Source organism: Scomber scombrus, chromosome 5, assembly GCF_963691925.1.
Source record: "Scomber scombrus chromosome 5, fScoSco1.1, whole genome shotgun sequence".
Classification (NCBI taxonomy): Eukaryota; Metazoa; Chordata; class Actinopteri; order Scombriformes; family Scombridae; genus Scomber; species Scomber scombrus.
In genome coordinates this window covers 9,535,955-9,556,929 of record NC_084974.1, presented here as the reverse complement: position 1 = coordinate 9,556,929, position 20,975 = coordinate 9,535,955, and the positions used below count along the sequence as shown (strand labels likewise).

At 40.0% G+C, this 20,975-nt stretch overlaps 1 protein-coding gene across 1 annotated transcript in view; it reads left to right on the top strand.

Moving 5' to 3' along the window:
* The window catches only part of LOC133980381 (cGMP-dependent 3',5'-cyclic phosphodiesterase), a 159,206-nt gene that overhangs the window by 113,208 nt on the left and 25,023 nt on the right, over positions 1-20,975 (top strand). Inside the window, exons 3-4 of the mRNA XM_062419087.1 lie at positions 18,933-19,022; positions 19,292-19,380. Coding sequence (XP_062275071.1) covers positions 18,933-19,022; positions 19,292-19,380 — 179 coding nt within the window. The remainder of the gene's footprint in view (positions 1-18,932; positions 19,023-19,291; positions 19,381-20,975) is intronic.

The following is a 20,975-nucleotide window of genomic DNA, read 5'->3' as shown; positions in this document are numbered from 1 at the left end:
TATGGCCTCAAGCAGCAGCTACACACTGTCATACTGTTTGTGTTGGATGTGTGTTTGTGTGCGTGTGTGTGTGTGACCTCTGGGGCAAGTACTGATTGATTGTCTGGTGCCCCGTTGTCAGCACACAGTTAGCCCCATTAGAAAAAGGTCTTGCCGTCCCCTCCTCTTCCTCTTCCTCATTCTCACGTCATGTTTATCTCATGTATTCCCTCTTTTACCTTCACCTTTTAAAACCCAACCTCCTCCTCTCCTCTCTTCTCCTCTCTTCTCCTCTCCTTTCCTCTTCATTTCATAAAAGATGATACACGGGCGGGAAGACGTTGGCAACATGTTTAATGGGAGTTGGCAACTTCACTCAGTATGGAGAAAGTAATGAACTGTGAAGGACAATGATTTAATGAAACAAAATACTGTTTTGTGTAATTATTGGCAGCGGCTAATCTTTTCACCTCAAACAACAGCTGGTGAATAATGAATTTAACATCGTCCCTCACTGGCTCAAGTAGGATTTTCACCAAAAAATATCATAATTACTTGAATGATGAATACATCATTGTGTCCCAGGTGTGTAATTCGAATAGTCTCATTGACTTTGTAGGACCTTTCAAGATATGCAGTAAGACAGACTCACCAGGCTATTTTGGTAATTGATTAGTCGTTTTGAGTCATTTTTTAAAGATAATTGCCAAAATTCTCTCAAATCTGAATAGCTTCTGGTTTCTTCTGTTGTCTGTCACATTAAATTAAATATCTTTGAGCTAGGGACTGATGTTGGGAATGAAACAAGACATTTTAGGTTGAATCTTGGGCATTTAGAAACACTCATTTTTTTTTTTTCATTTTTCCATTCAACTAATTGATTAATCAAAAAATGGAATAAAAGATTGATCAATAATGAAAATAACAGTTAGTTGCTGCATCGGTGTCACAAAAACAGCCAATCTAACACACACAAATGGAGATGTTATTCCAGATGTGGAGGCTAAAGCTGTAAAGCTACAATCACTACTGTGGCTATGTTAAGCTTATAACACCCATCAGGTCATATGAGGACTCAGTGAATCAGTAAATGTAATGTTAGAGCCTGACTGTGTTGTTTTTTGTAAAATTAAAAAATTAAAAAAGGATTTTGAAATTAAATCTGTGTTTCACTGGAAGCCGATGATAAGAGGCCAGTCAGTGGGTGGTGTGGAACCAGTGAGTGTTTGTCAAAAGCTTGGCAGCAGCAGCAGCAGCTCGCACCAGCTGCAGCCAGGTCACTGTTGACTGATTGAGGTAGGAGAACAAGCCAACACCAAAGACCTGACACGATGAGATAAAAGCACAGACGGGGGGAAAAAAACCTGGACAGGTAGCTTGTCCATCGCAGGGTGAAAATGCAGACAATCACATTCTCACATATGAGTTTCCAGCTCACCTGGCCTGCTTGTGTTTGCTCGGTGGCAGGGAACCAAATCCCACACAAATACAGAATCTGAGACGTGCAAACCTGCTGTGCTGCTGTGATCACTTGACTCACTTAAACTGAGATCAGTTTACAGCAGAGACAATCGCTTATGACTTTGTTTAAGAAAAAGAACTACGAAGTATACATTTTTCTTTGATTCATCTGTCCTCTGAGATGTCACAGACATTGTTTAATTACCCAAAGACCAGAGTAGCAACAAATTAGCTCACTTCAATTACTGTACTAGAAACCCATCTTACCAGCTTGTAATTACTGTTTCTGGGCTTGTTCCATATTATGTTCATGGTATCGGAGCTATATTATTTTCCTGAATTATACTCTTTGCCAACTGAATATCTAACCTAGGGTGTACGTCAGTTGTGTCATTGCCATGGGTACTGTATAATGAGATACTTTGGTTTGGTTTGGTGCATTTTGGATTTACTCTCATTTTGTCTCTATCGTGTATTCGAACTGCAAATGGGAATTACATACATTTTATTGTAAAGGTAATAAGAGATATGCACATAAAAGTTGTTTTTTAAAGGTTGGAAGATAACGCCAAGACCAGCATGAGTATTGCTCTGACAGTTCCCCATCTGTGTGGTATTTGGATTCCCAGTGCAGAGCGATAGGAGTAGGAGGGGAAAGCACAAAATGGTAGGAGGTTCAGTCAAATGAGGCAGCACAAAGCAAGCTGTAGGTATTTTGGTGGGAATTAGTTCTTCGATGTTGAAAATGTATATTTTAAAAAACACGCCTGTTTCTGGCACAAGTTCACTCCGCTGATTCTTTCAACATAAGCAAACTCAATACAGGGAATAAATCTGCAGCGATAACAGAAACATGCTTAAAATGCAGACACCCTCACAGTCTGTCCACCTTAGACCTTCCTTCTGCGCTGGTTGTTAATTAACCAATAATTAACTTTTATACTTTTACAGACCCGCTTCACTATACTGTACAGTTAATGCATTTATTACTGTGTATTAAAATTTTACGGGCGTCATTGAACCAAAATGTTAATGTTCTGACAGACACGTAGTACATTTAGGTCATTAACTGTAAGTTTAAAGGGTATATTGCATTGTATAGTAACTTACCAAGAAGGCAGGAGATGTTAAGGATGAAGGTTATGTAGCGTAGACATTAATCCATAGCTGATGTTTCAACAAAAAGCTTTAGATAATGTTTTTAGTATGGCTAGCTTCACCGTTAGCACTGCTATATCACAAGATGCAAGAAGATCCAGCGCTTGAATCTCCTACTTAGGTATTTACGTGTGGACTTTGCAATTTCTCCCCTTATGTCAGGTTGGGTTTCCTTTGAGTGTTTCAGTATTCAAAGACATGCAGGTCAGGTGAATTTTAAACTTTGAATTGCTGCAACAAAATGATATACTCTATTGGCTTTTTTCCCCCCGTCAGTCTATTACATTTTTCAGAAAACACTGGAAAAAATGCAGTTTTCCAGAGCTCCCAGGGGAAATCTTTAAACATCCTTTTGTTGCACCACTTATCTTATTAATAACAAAGAACAAAGCAAGTGCTCTCAATAGAGAAGCTCTGATGAGAGAATCATTTCTACCTGACAGTGTGTCTGTCTGTCCAGGATGTACTCCGCCTCTCACCCAGAACATGCATCTATGAGCAGGATAAGCAGCATGAAAAAGAAGCAGATGTTTTTAAGCATTTTTTAATGTTAAGAACATATTTCACAGTCATTGAAGTGTTGAGTTACAGAATTATGGATTGAAGATGTACAGTGTGAGCTAAACTTTCTCACAGAAGATTATTTATTCCAGGCCGGTCTGCTTGGTATCTTCAGACTGGAACAGACACAGACTGATTTTAATGAGTTTCCATGTTATCTGCAGAACAGATAAACATTATTATACCAAACACGAAAATAGAGTTTAAAAAATAAATCTGCTGTAACACTGGTCCAGTGATAAAAATCTACACCTTAGCTGATGAAATGATCATAATCTTACCACTTTAAAATATGATGTCTTACAAACTGAGACTTTGTCCTCTGGTAAAAATGATGACGACATGTCTGCCTGCAGGAGCAACACCTCAGTTTACTACTCACCCATTTTCACTCCTCTAACATGTTCACACCTGCTTTCACCTTGCAACCATCTCACTCTCTGTCTCTCGGTTTCAGTTTCTCTGCGTGTCCCTCTTTCATTCAGCAACTTAGTTCCTTTTTTCAGAACACATGCATACAAAGATTTATGACTCACGTGAACAGGAAAAACCACCCAACCCCCCATCCTTACAACCACTTCCCATTAACTCAAACACCTTCTCATCAGCAATCAAATAAAAGGTTTAAGGGTGTGTTTACACAGGTCAAAACCAGCCAAATGTTACTGCTGCTTATGTCAGTTATTATCAAATACCACCACAGCTGTATCATATTTCTCAGAAATGCTTTTCGGGAAGTAAATTATACAGTTTATTTTAGAGCCGTGTGCAGTTGCTACTCCTTGTGTCTCCATGACAGATTCATACACACACGCGCACTGCTCAAGGTGACCCAAGATTTTTTTTAAAGTGGTAAGACGAGGAAAAGAGGTCATGGGAAAGGAGGGAGGAAGGCCAAGGGGACATGTGATGACCCAGAAGAAAAGATGGATAGCGATGCATGAAGCGGAGGGGAGGTGAGCGAAATGTCAAGCAGAATTAGAGGTAACATCAGGGGACAGAGGCATTGTATTGTTGTGTGTGTGTGTGTGTGTGTGTGTGTGTGTGTGTGTGTGTGTGTGTGTGTGTGTGTGTGTGTGTGTGTGTGTGTGTGTGTGTGTGTGTGTGTGTGTGTGTGTGTGTGTGTGTGTTGTTCCTGAACAGATAAACAGGGAAGCTCCCAGAGGGGAGTCCACCCTGGAATTTCTAACAGGAAATGTATTCTACCCTTAAACAATGGCGTGATGCACGCACACACACATACACATAGAATAACGCGCACACACATGGACACATACAAAGCCTCTAAATCTTGTTAGAAATGCAAAACAGTACGACAAAACAAAATCAATCAAATTAGTCACCTTGGACAGTATGTGCTCGCTTTAGTAGGTGTCCAGTGTCAGTGTGTGTGTGTGTGTGTGTGTGTGTGTGTGTGTGTGTGTGTGTGTGTGTGTGTGTGTGTGTGTGTGTGTGTGTGTGTGACATTGTGTTTTCGCTAGTTATTCAATCATTAAATTTGTGAGCTTTTGTGAGCTTGCACCTGTGTGTGTTTCCCTTTGTGTGTGTGTGTGTGTTGGTGTGTGTATGTGTGTGCGCGTGCGCGAGTAAACTCATCACAGTGCATTTCTAATTCAATTAATACATTCTCATTTTTAATTTGCTACATTCATGTGCAATACCTGCCCCAGGTGTACACTTTGAAGTGGGATCTCACGCAGACACACACACAAACAAGCACACAGAGCCTTTCACTCATGTTAAACAGAAGGCTGGAGTCGGGTAAAAGGCTCCGTGGTTAAAATAACAAGATGAGCATGAGAACAAGGGGAATACACCTCTGTGTTTCTTTCCGTCTGTGTGTGTGTGTGAAGGTATTACTGACTTCTTTTCTCTTGTAACGGGAGATCGTAGTGTTGCTAATGAAGTGAATTAAAGACAGACTCACAGGGGAGTTATAAACCGAGCAGTTGCAGTTGTATTAAGATGTGCTGGCAGCCATCATGGAAATCTGAGATTTAAGCTGTGAGCAAGTACTAGCTGAACATTCAACAGCCAGACTGAAAATTATAGGTCTGCATGAAAGAGGTGACGATGTTAATTGCTGTAGTTCAATGAAACAGTCTTATAAGGTAGACACACATATTTATCTGCAGCACAGAGACCAGTCATGGTTGCACTTTCATCTACTATAGCTGGTGGGTAAATGTGAACATGCTAATACCAGCCTGTATGAAGTCAAGTGGCTGCTTGTCAGATGTGTTAATAGCAGCGCAGTGACGGCTATGTGACTGAAAATCTGTGGTTAGATAGGTAAAGATACAGAAAAACAGCAGTTTCCTTTGAGTGTTGAATCACCTGCAAGCCTTTTAAAGTAACCTCAGTTCTCTCCAGGTCTGTTATTTCTAAGCAGCAGCTGCTACTTATCAATCTGAATATCACACCTCATAGTTAAAGGCGGGTTCATACGAGACTCTCTTATTTGTTGCCAAACAAATCTCACGGGTCGCTACTAGCGGCTCTGAAGCCCTGCGTGTCCCCATGAGTGATGTGACATAACAGATTCAGTCTGTGACTCAGGCGATGAGATTTTTCAACCCCGTCGCAACTATTTTCAAACACGACTGGTTCCAGCAGCCGTTTGCTTTGCGTCTATGCGGTATAAACTGGAGAGAGAGCACAAAAACAGAGACAACACCAGCAAGAACACGAGAACATGAAATTGTGCAGCACCAAATCTAAAATTAAACTATTGCAAATTTGTTTTAGGACGTAAGCAAGATTTGTAACGTAACATTTGTTTATTGGTTTGATGAGTTGCTAAGATTTACTAAAAAAGAAACAGATAAACAGATATGTAAGTTTCTGAACACAACACAACAAAACAGCACACATTTAAATATATATGGGGGATAGAGTTCATAATAGTCCATAACAGATAAATAATGAATAAATATTTAAGGTTTAAAGGTTTTTGAAAGGAAATCGCTCTGGGAAATGAATAACAGTTCATAAACTCGACACAACTAACTAAACTTAAATGCATGTCTCAAATGTTTTCATTATATTACCTGTAAATAGTGTTAAAGACATAAAACTAAAGTCATTTCCGTATAACAATCCGTCAACAGAACCAGTTTTTGAAAGAAAGAAGCAAATGTGGAGGCAAGATGAGTGCTGGATGTTTGAAACATACTCAGAGCCATCGAATTGTGTTTGATGTTATTAAGTGCTGCATCGTGAACTACGTAGCAACTGTGATATCTGTATCCATGGAGATTTGGTTTGTCTACTATGCAAGCAGTTGCCTGGGTAGCAACAGTTGTTGCTGGTCTGAATGCGTCTCAAAAAAGTCCTTTTTTTTCCAAAGCATTTTTGATTCTGCTACAAAGGTGTTGCTCTTTAGATAGATAGATAGATAGATAGATAGATAGATAGATAGATAGATAGATAGATAGATAGATAGATAGATAGATAGATAGATAGATAGATAGATAGATAGATAGATAGATAGATAGATAGATAGATAGATAGATAGATAGATAGATAGATAGATAGATAGATAGATAGATACAGTAGATACAATAGATAGATTAACAGCAAAAATTAAGAAACAAAATCAACTACAATATCGAGAGGAATTGAGCCAAAAGTGGAAGTTTGTGCAGGGTGAAAAAAAACGAGTGGAGGAGAATAAAAACAGTGAATAGAGAGTGAAATGGAGCCAAGAGAATGGCGAGAGCATGTGGGTGTCTGTTCTTGAACAGAAGAGTCAGATTAAAATAGAACAGCAGCCATATGACGACAATGTGACTGTCAAACACCTGCAGCGGAGAGACGGAGCAAGAAAAGAGAGAGAGAGAGAGACACATAATGGGATACACTGTAAGGGTCGAACGGTGAAACAGACAGGTGACAAAGAGACAGAGAGAAATTGGTCGGGGTGGAGATTGCGAATAGTGAGACGATGCAAAACATTAAAGGGAACAGAGCGACAAAGAGGAAGAGCATGAATCGGATTCAGACAAAGGCTGAGAACAAATGAGAGAGTAGGTGAGGATAAAGAATGGAGACCATTATTTCGGCCTTTCTGCCAGAGTTTGTGTGAATGAGAAAGTAACAGTGTTTTTCTCCAGTGCACTCCCATCAGTCTCCCTGTTTCCTGCCCCAGGCTTTAAAAAGCTGCTCGCTGCAGTGCTGTTAATTCAGAGAAAATAGGCGAGCTCAGGTATCATTGTCTCCAACAAAGGTGCTGTAGTACACAACACATCTATTGTATTTCCACAAGGTAATTATTGAAAGTCCGTGATATTTAGACAGCTGTGACTGGCAGTTGTTGACATTTGAGAGGAGGCCCGTCGCTCTGTGAGAACTGATGACAATCAGAGCCATTTAAATTAAACAAGGTGCTTAGCATTTTACTGCATCACTACGGAGACTGGGATTGAAAAGGTGTTATAAAAACCACATTGTCAATAATACTCATATTTCAATTAGGAGAGACTTTTTTAAAACCCTTTGTAGTTCACACCAAGAAAGTGCTATTTAAAAAATGATTTATTTGCTTTTCCTACCTCTTTGAGGCCATAACAACATAAGACATTGATTTTTTTTACTTATTGACCCTTAATGTGATGTTTTACAGACCTCTACAGACCTCATTTGTTCAAAACTTTTTTAAAAACATGTTAAAGACTCATTCTGTTCATGTACAAGATGAAAAAATGAAACTTCAAAAATGTCTCCAGCAGGATCTCTGATGTCAGCAGTGATTTGTGTTATTCTTCGTTTATACACTAGCACAACCTGTATCTATAGCAACCATAACGCAATCTGATGGTCTTTTTGTGCATTACATATCTAATACAAGTGGTAAAGATTGCCCAAAAAGTTAAATGGGTTAAATACATTTTGGTTTTGAGAAGATATCATGACACAAAGTGACTTCGACCAAACGTTGAGCAGACCTACTGACTAGTAGTTATTGAACAGGCACGATAGATTAAGTGAGAAGTCTTTGGTGATGACAGGGTTATGACAGTATAATATAATATAGGATATCCCCTGATGGAGTGTAGACACTGCTGCTGGTGATCTCGGACCAGATGCTAAAGTGATGAAGTGGAGAAAATGAGTGGAGATCTCAGTTGATGGGAAAAGGAGGGAGCTTGTGCGTCTCAGGCAGTGAGGCAGATGTGGTGGAGGAGGGTTGTGACAATAGCACTGAAATGACAGCTGACGGCAACAGAGAAGAGAACAGATTAAAAGTTTTGACAGCTAGGATGTGACTCGCAGATAGAGACTGTGGCGGACAACCCTGATCAGCTGATACAAGAGCAGGAGAAACAGGAAAGAGAGAGAAAAATGAATGAATGAATGAGAAGAGAAGGTCTTCCTGCTTGAACTTACACTAACCCTTTGTGGGTCACACCAATAAAAGTGCTGTTTAAAAAATAATGTATTTGCTCTTCTTACCTTTTTGAGACCATGACAACATAAAACATGGATTTTGATGTTTGATGTGAAATTTGATGTTTTACAGACCTTTACAGACCTCATTTGTTCTAAACATTTTTTTTAAAAATGTTAGAGACTCATTCTGTTCGTGTACAAGATGAAAAAATGAAACTCAGCTTCAAAAAATGTCTCCAGCAGGATCTCTTATGTCAGCAGTGATTTGTGTTATTCTTCGTTTATACACTAGCACAACCTGTATCTATAGCAACCATAACACAATCTGATGGTCCTTTTGTGCATTACATACCTCATACAAGTGGTAAAGATTGCCCAAAAAGTTAAATGGGTTAAATAGATTTTGGTTTTGAGAAGATATCATGACACAAAGTGACCTCTACCAAACATTTGAGCAGACCAACAAAGGGCTAAGCTTCATTTAAACACAGCAATCCTCTCATCCTCTCAACAACATGCATTAAAAAGAACACTAGTGTGAAACTTTCAGGTTTACAGTCATGAGCGACTTGGTGACCGTCGTCGTCATCATCAGTGTAATTACAGGGATGAAACCCAACGCAGATGCATTAGAGCCACTTCAGTCACCACGGACAATGACCAGCACCAGAGGCAGAGATGACAAAAGGAAGAGTCACACAGTACAAAAGATGCTGATGTTGCTCAGTCAACGCCTGCAACAAAAGGAGAGACATGACACACATCTGAAACACGCAGTGAAGTGACTCATTCATTTACTCACACACACACTCGCAGAATTAGCTGGTTGGACACATAATTATTCCAGACAATTTCACTGGGTTCAGATCATCTTCAAATGTGTTTCATTTTGATTTTTTCCATTTCTGTTTCCATGTAGATCTTCATCTCCACTCAGATATTATATGCAATTTCCCATTTTTGTTTTGGTTCCCAGAAGTCAGATGTAGGTCGTTCCAATACAAAGCTTCATCCAACTAGAATAACTGCCTCTATTACCTCTCTCCGCTGCTTTAATTCAGTTCACATCAAGATCTTTATTCATTCAGTCATTTTACAACAAGAATTGCAATTGCATCAACTTCAAATAGTAGAGATATTTATTTTATCATCTTCAAACAACCTGTTTCATGCTTTTAATTGGTGTGTACTTAAAATTAACTGCTTCAATTGCTCTTTGTAATTGATTTATTATCCGGGTCATTGTTTCTATTTTTTCTTGTTCAACCACTGAGAGCTGCAGGTGTTGGAGCTGTCTGTATCTGTGTATTTGCAGTGTATGTTTCTTATTTAATGCTGTTTCTGTTTGTTTTATCATTTTGAATTAGGACATACTTTTCAATACATTCAAATTCCTTTTGATACCAATTACAGCAGACAGTAACATGCAGAAATACATTTGAGTTTTAACCCTTACAATACTGTTCAAGGTCAAAATAACCCTTTTTTTTACATTTAAGAGCTGTAAAAACACCATATACACATTTCTTTTAGCCAGACTTTTCCTGATGTGACCCACAGTATACAAAAATAGAAATTAAATGCATCATTTTTTTATTTTTGTGCAGTTGATGACATTTTTCGATATTCAAATGTCCAAATTTACCATTCACCATTCTCCATATTCTATAAAAGGTTCTCATGGACCATAAAATTGTGATTGTGAATGTCTTTTTTCCCCCCCATAAATAAATAGAATACATTCTGTTTGCTCTCTGACAGCTTCACTAAGGATTAATCAAACATTTATTAATGAGTGACGGGGAATTTGTAAATTGGTGCAGAGACTAATCATGAGACACAATTTGAAAAGTATGTGAGTTTAAAACAAAGGCTTACATACTTTTGTGCATGCATTACATTCAGATACAGGAACAGCTTACTATACCTTTGCAGTACCAGTGGAAATCTGCATATAACATAACATAATACATTGGTATTTTTTTTAAACATGATGATGAAGGATTAACTCTTGAACATGTAGCAGTTTAACCAGGTTTCACACATTTCACAGCTGCTAAATCTCATCATTAGTCTCTGGCAGCTTTTGGCAACATCTGAACATAAATTTGATATGAAGGTTTAGTGTAAAGTCAACACTAACTGCTATTTTCTAACTATTAGTTTCACATTTCACACAAACTCACCTCTACTTATGCTATAATTTAAGTGGACCATAATCAAAACATTATGGCATTGTGATATTTCATCTAAAACTCCAAACATGTAAAAGACTGTTTTATCAGAAAAGGAGAAAGTGATACATGCTTTCACTTGTGAACTTTATATGACATAGCGGATATAGAGATATAGATATATAGATAGCTGAATTATACATAGAAACATAAAGAATTCCATCATGGTGAAAATATGTCAACACCTCAACAGTTTTCTTTCTAGTTTCTTTTAAAAGTGGTGCCAGCTTGAAAGTCCTGTCTCAAGTGAGTGTGGCATAAAATCACTCCTCTGTCTTTGCCTAATCCAATTAACGCTAACTGTGTAACACAACAGCGAGTGTGCCGGTCAGTGTCATCATAAATGTCAGGGGATGTTAAGCAATTTGCCCCCCCTCCCCTCCGTGACGAGAGTTAATAAGGATCGACTCAGAGGGGGTCAGGAGGACGTGTAACTTTTGTTTATTAACTATGTTGTAATTAATTTGTATGTGCAGCTTGTTTTTTTTCTAGTGTTACTGCATATAAACAAAGCTACATTTGAACTTAGCTGGTACAACAGGGCTGCTGTGTTTTACCTCTATCTTTCTTTCTTTGTTTCTCTTTTTCAATTAAAGATTTTTTACATCAATCAGATCAGTGAGAACAGCTGCTTGGTGTCGTCTCCTGAGAAGCTAAACTGGCCTTGGACTGAGAGAAAGATTGGCAGATGTTCATTAATGGCAGAGTATTATCGTCAGGTTTTATTGCATGTGGGTCTGATTAAAATCAATTTTGCAGCATTTGTTATAGATGAGCTCATGTGAAATTTGGCTCTGAGTGTTTAATAAAGATGAAAAGTCTTGGTAATAATACCAGAAAGTGTGATTCTCACAGCTTGTTATTATAAAAGCGCCATAACCATAAAACACAGAGTAGATGTAAAATGACCAAAGTGAATTTATATTATCACTATAAAGAATTGTATGAGCAGGTTCATATTCTGAATCTATGTGTTTTGGCCTTTCTCCGAACTTTATTGCAACACCTCAACGCTTGTCTTTCTCCTCCAAGCGAATTTCATCAGCGAGTAGTTTTATGTCTATATGGGATTGGGTTTGCCCCTGTTACCTCCATCTCTTCCTGCCTTTTTTACTTTCTGGGCCGAATATCTGTTTCTCCTTCTCTCTGTCTATCATCTGCTTCCCCTGAGTCATCCTGAGGAAATATTTATGAATTATGGTCTGTGCGCTGGTCTCAGTTTAATACATTTCACTCAAAACGCTGAAAGAAATTGGTTTCTAACTTCTTCAATCTCTCTCTTTGTCTCATCTGAATATTCCGCATTGTACTTCCTCCTCGTTTCTTTCTCTGTTTGACTCCGTTGAAATATTCGTCAAACGGTTGCTGCTCTGAATTTTTGATCGTTATGATTGGGCACGTCACGCTGTGTGTGTGTGTGTGTGTGTGTGTGTGTGTGTGTGTGTGTGTGTGTGTGTGTGTGTGTGTGTGTGTGTGTGTGTGTGTGTGTGTGTGTGTGTGTGTGTGTGTGTATATGTATATGTGCATTGCGAGGCCCGTCTTCATGGCTTGGCTGTATTCTACAGTGCATGTGTCTCCAGTATGTTAGTGATGCTACTGGAGACCCAGCTCTGTTGGAATAACAACCAGGACCCACTGCAACACTACCAGCCTCAATCTGGCCCTGCTGAGCGAGTGTGTGTGTGTGTGTGTGTGTGTGTGTGTGTGTGTGTGTGTGTGTGTGTGTGTGTGTGTGTGTGTGTGTGTGTGTGTGTGTGTGTGTGTGTGTGTGTGTGTGTGTGTGTGTGTGTGTCCGTCCTTGCCTCTTGTCTTTTCCTCAAACACACACACACACACACCGGTCTTCTTACATGTGTTCGTCCTCACTCTCCTCTCGTTCTCAGCAACTGTCAGACGAGTGTCTACAACGCGCATCAGTAATTTACTTCACTCAAATGTTAATGAGTGAAGAGTCAACGTTACTTCCACTGCCGGCTTGAACATCCTCGAGTAAACAAGCAGCAGGTGAGAGAGTGAGCAAGACAGCGATTTGATGAAAGGCACTATAGGGCTTGTATGAGCATGTAAATTGTTGATTTTACATAAAAATCTATAGGCATGAAGGGGGATGCCTTTAATCATCTACAAGTGGGATGCTATTCCCCTTCATCCTCTTGCTGTTAGATCAAGGTCGAACTATAAATCTCTTGAAATGCAAATCGGCTTGATTCACAGAGTTAGGCGACCCTGTGAACAATGCAGGCGATAAGAAATACTGCAGTAACCCTAAAGGCTCCAATTAGCTCCTTAAAATAATCCTCCCGGTCGAGTCTTTAGCTAAACTAGGTCTTTATCTAATGTGGCCAATTTAGATTATTAGTATTCGGCATAACTAGCTAATCTAAAATCTGCCTCTCAAATGAATGCGTTACCTTCAATACATTCACAAGTGTGATTAAGCACTAAGTAATGTGAGGCTGTTTTACATTTTAAATGACTTGTAAACCTGACGTCATTTATAATTGCAATGAAAACAAAAGCATGAAAATGAAATGTGTGAATATCGGGTGTTTCTCACATCGAGTTGACTCTGACTCAACCATCCAGAGCTGAATTCATTTAATAATGTGGAATATAACTCTAATCCTGTGCTGCCCTTTCTCTGAGATTCATGAAATTTACCTGCAACAGACACCTGGGACAGTGACTTCAAGGAAGTGTGTGAAGACTAACCACGTTCACATCACATCTTGATAATTAGGTGCCAGTAATTCTTGAAGCACAAATCCTCAAAGGATTTTCCTAAATTATCTCATTTATGTCTTATTGGTTCAGTGTAAAATCGACTTTGGTGATAGTTGAATTATTTTTCATGCTGCTGTGGAAGTGGCTGTTTTTTGTATTGATAGTAGAAAGAATACATGATTTACTTTGATGATAATTATAGTTTTGATCTTCCACAGGAGACAGATGGGGATGTACATGAGGAGAACATTGTCGTGTCTGCCTTTGTTGTCGTTGTAAAGGCTATTTTTTTTTTAAAAGTGCTGTCCATTTTTTCAGATATATGAATGGAAATGAGTGAAATTTTCAATATTAGTTGTGGTGGGTGGGTGAAGGAATTATTCTCCATCACAATGAAGCATTTTTGCATCATTGTGAAACAGACGGAGGATGTGTTGAGTTTGTATTAACAGCAAACATCAGCAACAGCTTATCAACATGAGAGCAGATCAGAAAACAGGGAAGCCTCCTGATGAAATGTAATAGAAATATAATAGCCATCTCATATAAAGGCCCTGTCTCTCTTTAGGAGGTAGATTTTCAAAACTACATGAAATTTTACAATGTTTAACTTGCCATCTCTACTCATTCATTCATTCTCACATGCTGCATGGTTGTTGTGATGCTGTCTCGCTCCACCATTCAAGCCTCATATTATTATTCCTAGTTCATAAAAATATATTTGCAGTAGCATTTTAGTTGCTGTACATCATGTATATTACATATCTCACTGGGGTTCAAACCAGCTTCTTACTGAACTTTTCATGCTGCTGCTGCTCCTGGATTGATATGAGGAGCCGACCTTTGCGCCGCCAAACACAACTGTATAACTATTTGTGCAATTATGGTTTCACATCAGACAGGAAAAAACACACTGAACTTTAAAAAAAAACTGACGAGCAGAGCTGGGTCAAATAGCTGCGGGGAGTCATTTAGTTTTAACCAGCCTGAAAATACTACAGTAGAAATCAGACCATACAAACTGTCAAGCTCCATACAATAAACAGTTGAACCTGATGTATTATTCTACTGTATGCGCCAAAAACCCCAAGTCACCAATCAGCCAGAGCAAGCTAAAAAAAAAAAAAAAAACCTTAGAAAGAAAGAATGTGCAAATATGAACTGGCCTAGTTCTGCTCGGTAGGAAATTATCTCAACATTATACAGAGCTGATTTGGCTTTGTCCCGCTTGCTGCAGATTTCTCCATGTAGACAGTGTTGATTAAACTTTTCAGCAAGTTGTCCTCCTGGGGTTACGCACCACATGTCCGTCTCCCTCTCTATTAACTCTGATTTACGACCGCTGTAGTTCAGGGAAAAGATTGAATGAGACGGGTAAAATTTCTGCCCTGTGTTATTCTTTCCTTTACTTACATTCATTAGCAGGTCTGCATTTTCTTCAACAGTCAAGTCCTGTTTCAGTATAATCTAATTTCCATACCATTATGCCCAAGGGCTGACCACTATGTTGACAGCTTTTTTTTACACCGGCCCCGACCAGAGCAGCTTCACAGACATGTTTGCGGCTTGAGAGCAAATTGAGTGTAGCTGTTGCAGGAGAGCAGACACACTGAACCTTTCTGCCTACAATTGAAAACCTGCAGTATGTACAAATCAAACAGAACATATGATCATTAATAATAATTAGAGTTAGCCTGTTATACTGTCATTATTCATTCATTGTCCTCTTGATGACGGTCTATAAATAATCCATACATCATTGTCCTCAATTTTTCTCTGTCAATCACAGTTTTATATGACGAGTGCTCTGTGGTAAACAGAGAAGAACAATGAGCTACAGTAATTGGCCGGAGTATTTGACAATAGCAGTGCTATAGCTTAAAAAAGACATGGAAAATGTGTGTGTGTGTATGTGTGTGTGAGAGAGAGAGAGAGAGAGAGAGAGAGAGAGAGAGAGAGAGAGAGAGAGAGAGAGAGAGAGAGAGAGAGAGAGGGGGCTCTGAGAAAGATAAAGCCAGACGGATCTATGTTTTGATTATGCTGATCACAGGTGCCCTTCAAAATGTCAAAGCGCTCAGAGTGATTAGAAATGCTGCAGATAAAGACAACAGCACAGACTACACACTGATGACAGGAGAACCGGGGGGGAGCAATGTAAAATTTAGGGGCTCGAGTAGACTGGCGCAGGGAGAAACAAACGAGAGGAGAAGAGGCGAACAGGCAGACAGACAAAAGTCCCGTAATTCACAGCCTGCATTAGTGTGACATTTATAGAAATGTAACAGTTTAATTGTAGTTATTCATCTTGTTGCATATTCCAGCTGAACAATACTGCCTGCATCAGATGAGTGCAATGACAGTAATGAATAAAGAATGTATCAAAGTATTTCAAAAGATAAACAATTAAGTGAAAATAATGACTATAAACTATTATCATAATGGCCGTCCACATGGCGGGATTTGAGTCTCGACTTAAAAGTACACCGTTGCGTCATTTCCAATACAGATAAAAGCTTTGGCCAAATTCACATAAATTGAAATGGCATTAGGGATAAACAAATCATGTTAGTGTAATGAAATGATGGTGCTGGTTACATTCAAATTTTGGAGACTGTCGTGCTTCAGTTTTGTTCTGACTGAAGGATTACATTGTCCTCTATGTGATTCGTCCCTCTGACGAACCTTTCAAATCCCCATTGAGTAACCTCCTATTGATCATTTTAAAACACAAAACTTTTCTTTTCTGTGTCTGACAATTTTTGGGGTTTGACCTGACAGCCACAAAATGGAAGTTAATCAATAATGAAAAGAAGAATAGTAGAAAGTCAAATAAGTTATGTCAACATTACATTTCAATAATAATAATAATAAAATATATATGAGGAAAAGTCAGAGCTTTGATTATTCTACAAGCTAAAGAAAAGAAAGGATGATTGTGAGTCATGAGAGAAGAGTGGGTGGATGTGTGTGTGTGTGTGTGCGTGTGCATGTGTGTGATGATGATGATGATGATGGGTGGGGAAACAGGTAAATTAATATAACAGATGGTTTGAGGTTTATGGCGAGAAATGATTGTGAAAGGTCATAAGACAGAGCCTGACATTTACCAAGGCGTACATCTTATTGATAGTAATGCACATGCAGAAACACACACACACACACACACACACACACACACACACACACACACTCACACACACACCTACACACACACACTCACACACACACACAAAGGATGGCAGGTTTCAGCATCTATCCTCGATGAGTTCTTGACAGCAGAGTTGGGAGGATGGGGAGCCAGAGACGTTTGTTGTTTGTCCGCCGGCTAAATCTACTTTCGATCAAACATTACTTATCGGGATTTGCGCAAGCATTTCAAAATCCACGGCTTAAGATGCAACACACACTTAAATTCTTTCTCTCTCGGACACAAACACACACACACACACACACACACACGCTCACACATTGGCTGGCAGAGCTCCAACTCCATTACAACAGCGCTCTGGCAGGCTGATTGAGTGATCAAAGCTAATCGCATTTAATCATATTTAATCATATGTAATAACCAACACTGAGTGCTCAGGCATGACAAGGCTCTTCACTCTCTCTCCATCTCTCCCTTCTCCTCTCTTGTCCTCCTTCACTCCTTGACCCACGTCCATCCTTCCTCATCTGGCATCTCCCCTCCCTCCTCGCTGCCGCCACCCGCTCCCTTGTCTTGCTTGTCAAAAATAGGCTTGAATCTAAGTGAGAGGAGGAGGAGAAAAGAGTAAATGCAGGGTGGCAAAGAAAGAGGAAAAATAAAACAGAAGGTGGCATGTGGACACCCTCAGTGCAACATCAAGCTTGCTAGCTAGGCTCAGCTCAAGGTATCTTTGTGGTATCGTACACTTAACGAAGGAACAAGCTGCTCCTCCTCTCAGCTTTGTCAAAAGAGGATGATCCCACAGTCACCGGCAATATTCTCAACATTATCGTTCTCTTTACAATTTATATTCAGCACACAGTCTTAAAATCTGTAGCGTCTTAAGCCTCTGAGATTTCTTCCACTGTTTTTTTTTTTAATGCTTTGATCAGATTTTTGAAATCCCACCGAGATGTTTATTTACTCTGCGGTTACATATAATAAGACTGCAGTGTGATAACTGGGACTCGTAGGGATTGAAGTACACTGCACACAGTGTGGTTGGGAATCCTATGGTTGGAGTGTGTGTGTGTGTGTGTGTGTGTGTGTGTGTGTGTGTGTGTGTGTGTGTGTGTGTGTGTGTGTGTGTGTGTGTGTGTGTGTGTGTGTTTTTTTATAGTGTTTATAGAAGCTTATAAATGTAAAATCCTTGAGGTGCAAACTCAAACATGCATTATCTCAGATCAACTCTCCCGTTTTCCTTTTCCTTTACTCCCATCTCGTTTTTTCATGCCCTGCGGAAAACACACTCCTCTCACCTTGGAGTCATATTGTAACCTTTTAAAGCGTCGGTCTGCTTCAAACAAAGTGCTTGCCAGACTGTCAATTAGTGTCTGTGTTTGTAACTTTGTAAAAAACCAACAGTCCAACGTTCACACCCACACAGGTTTTGAACTGTTCTCCTTTTCATTCCTACTACTTCAGCCAAGCACCATGTTCAAAAGGGTGCACTGTATTCTCCCTTTGTGCATTTTTTCCCCTCTCCATAACGGCAGTATTTTCTTGGCGCGTTTCCCTTTGTATGTGGTCACTTCATACTAACTCAACCAGCTATTCCTGTGAAGAGGAGTTACTTCTTCTTTTCTTCCTTGCCTTTAGGATTTCTGGGTGTTGTGATTTTTGATGCAGAAAGACAATAAATAATTACAGATAAAAATAGATTGGCTCTTGTTAAATTTGATCAGACTGATCATAGTTTGAATCTAATTATAGGATAATCACCACTCTCCTAAGTAAAGTGCTTTTATCGAATCTTCAAAGACATTGGCAAAGAAAAGAAAGTGAATATATGTTGAGATTTGTGAATCATGCATTTTTTACCAGCAGTAACACCACACATTTTTACATTTCATGAATAATCAGCAACAGAGCAAACTCTACAAATGAATTGTCAAGTGCTTGGTTTTGACAGTGCCAAAAAGAAACAAAAGCATTATGTGTCCTGAAGAGCAAAACTAACTGCACTAATCCCTGACGACGTCTGAGTTGATTGTTAAGTGCCTCCAACAGACGCAGATTGCTTTACGTTTACCGAGTGTGACACAGTTTAAATATTGTTCCTCAGGCCTGTGCAGATTGCCAAACTAAATATCTGGGGAAGAGCAGTTGCAACATAAACCTTGTGCCCACAAAAAGACAAAACTATAGCCAAGGCCTCGGGTTTTTGGAGCCACATATTGAGATCATAAACACACAAGCAAACAGACATCAGTGCATCTGTTTGTCTCCCTCCCCAGGATGCTTTGCTGCGGCTGGCGGCAGTTGTCGACGTGCGCTCACTGCGAGTTGCCCTTCGAGACAGCATACAGGAGCTGCTACCCAGCACGGTATTTGCACACAAACTCGCACACACACACACATATATACATACATGAAAACTCCACATTTGCATAATAGCTGAACATAATTGAAATGTGCTTGATCTGTTACCTGCACAAAAAAAAGTTAGTATTCAGAGTGGTGGAGCTGAATATCTTGGTCTTGAGATAAGACCGGGGAACAGAGGCCCAGGCCTTGTTGTAAATGGATGAGGCTCATCACTCATGAAATGAATCAGAGTCTGATTCATAATACTAATGATTGTGTTTTATTCCAGGAGTGTGTATGTGTCTACATGCTGGAGGGAGACTCGAGGCTACTCTCCAACGACCTTCCACATGAACTACCACAGGAGGGAAAGATCAGGTGTGTAGTTTTGTGTGTGTGTTATGACTTCTGTGTGTGTGTGTGTGTGTGTGTGTGTGTGTGTGTGTGTGTGTGTGTGTGTGTGTGTGTGTGTGTGTGTGTGTGTGTGTGTGTGTGTGTGTGTGTGTGTGTGTGTGTGTGTGTGTGTGTGTGTGTGTGTGCGTATGATTTTCTGCAGCGTTGTTGACGGCAGTGACACCTAGAGAAGCTGTAGAAAAAGAGAGAGACGAAGAGGGGAAACAGAGATGGCTGTTCTCTCTGTGTGAAAAGCAGGTGTCAACCGAATGAATATGAGACCCTTGGCCCCAATCATCATCATCATCATCATCATCATCCCAGATTGTCTCTCTTACCCCCTCATTTTTACTTCACTTTCTTTTGTCCCTCCATCTCTGTTGCTCTCGCCTCAAAACTCTCCCTTTATCTCCCTTCTTTTTCCCCTTTTTATTATACATCTCTCTGTTGTTTATCTCATCTCTCTGAGAGCCTCTTTCCCTCTGTTGCCATCTGCTCTTCCACCTTCCCACCCCACTGCATCAGTCTGCCTTTGCCCTTTTTTTCCTCTCAGCCTGCTCTCTCCCCAAAGAGCCATGAAGCACTAACCCGGCTGTGTTTCAGTCTTTCCACTCCCCCCCTCCCCCCCTTCCCCTCCCCGACGCTCCTCTTTCTGTCTCACCTTCAATCCCTCTCCTCGTGGAAGCGTTGCGGGGTAATAGCCGAGGTGACAGTGCCCAGGGTCCCTCAGTGAGACACGGCGATCCTCTCCTCTCTTAAGTGCTCTCTGAAACTCTACAACTCTGTGTGCTACTGCGACTGCTGCCCAAGCGCTGGCAAAAACCAACACTACATTATTGATGAAACTGTCTGTCAGACAAGAACCCCTTTTTTCCAACAGCTCATTGCCACAGAAACACGGGATCACACACAAACATGCTTATACAGACACAAACACACAAGGACAAGAGCACAGACCGCATGTAAGCGCGCACACACATTCCCTTTGTGACACACGCATATAACTCGACACACTCGCACACACTTTTTTCAGTGCTGCATGCGGGGTAGAGGTAGTGGGGATATTAAAAAAGCTACAGGGCCCTTTTGTTACTTTTCTCCCTCCAATTCACCTGCTTATATAAGCCTGTTATCAGGACCTTGGCATATACACACACGCATGCACAAACAAGCACAAACACCCCCTCACACTCACACACACACACACACACACACTCTCTCAACGAACCCATCTGAGAAGCAGAAGGCCACTTTATTTGAGCCTCATTCCAGCCCACTCTCTAATACATACAAGCCCATTAACTGGACCTTGACACACACACACACAGACACACAAAAATACACAAACAAGCTGAGCCGAGGCAGATTCCATGATTGTTTATCCTCTGAACTATTTGTTGTGCAGAAGATAACTGATGTCTCACAGCCAAACAAGCTATTGTTAGAAAAAGTAGACACACAGAGTTGAAAGTTTGAAAAATACAGAATAGACGCACTTACACATTGCAGCTGCACAACTGTTCTCTAGTTTTGTGTTTCAGTTCGATTTGATTAATTCATGCTTGAAGTACACTATAGTG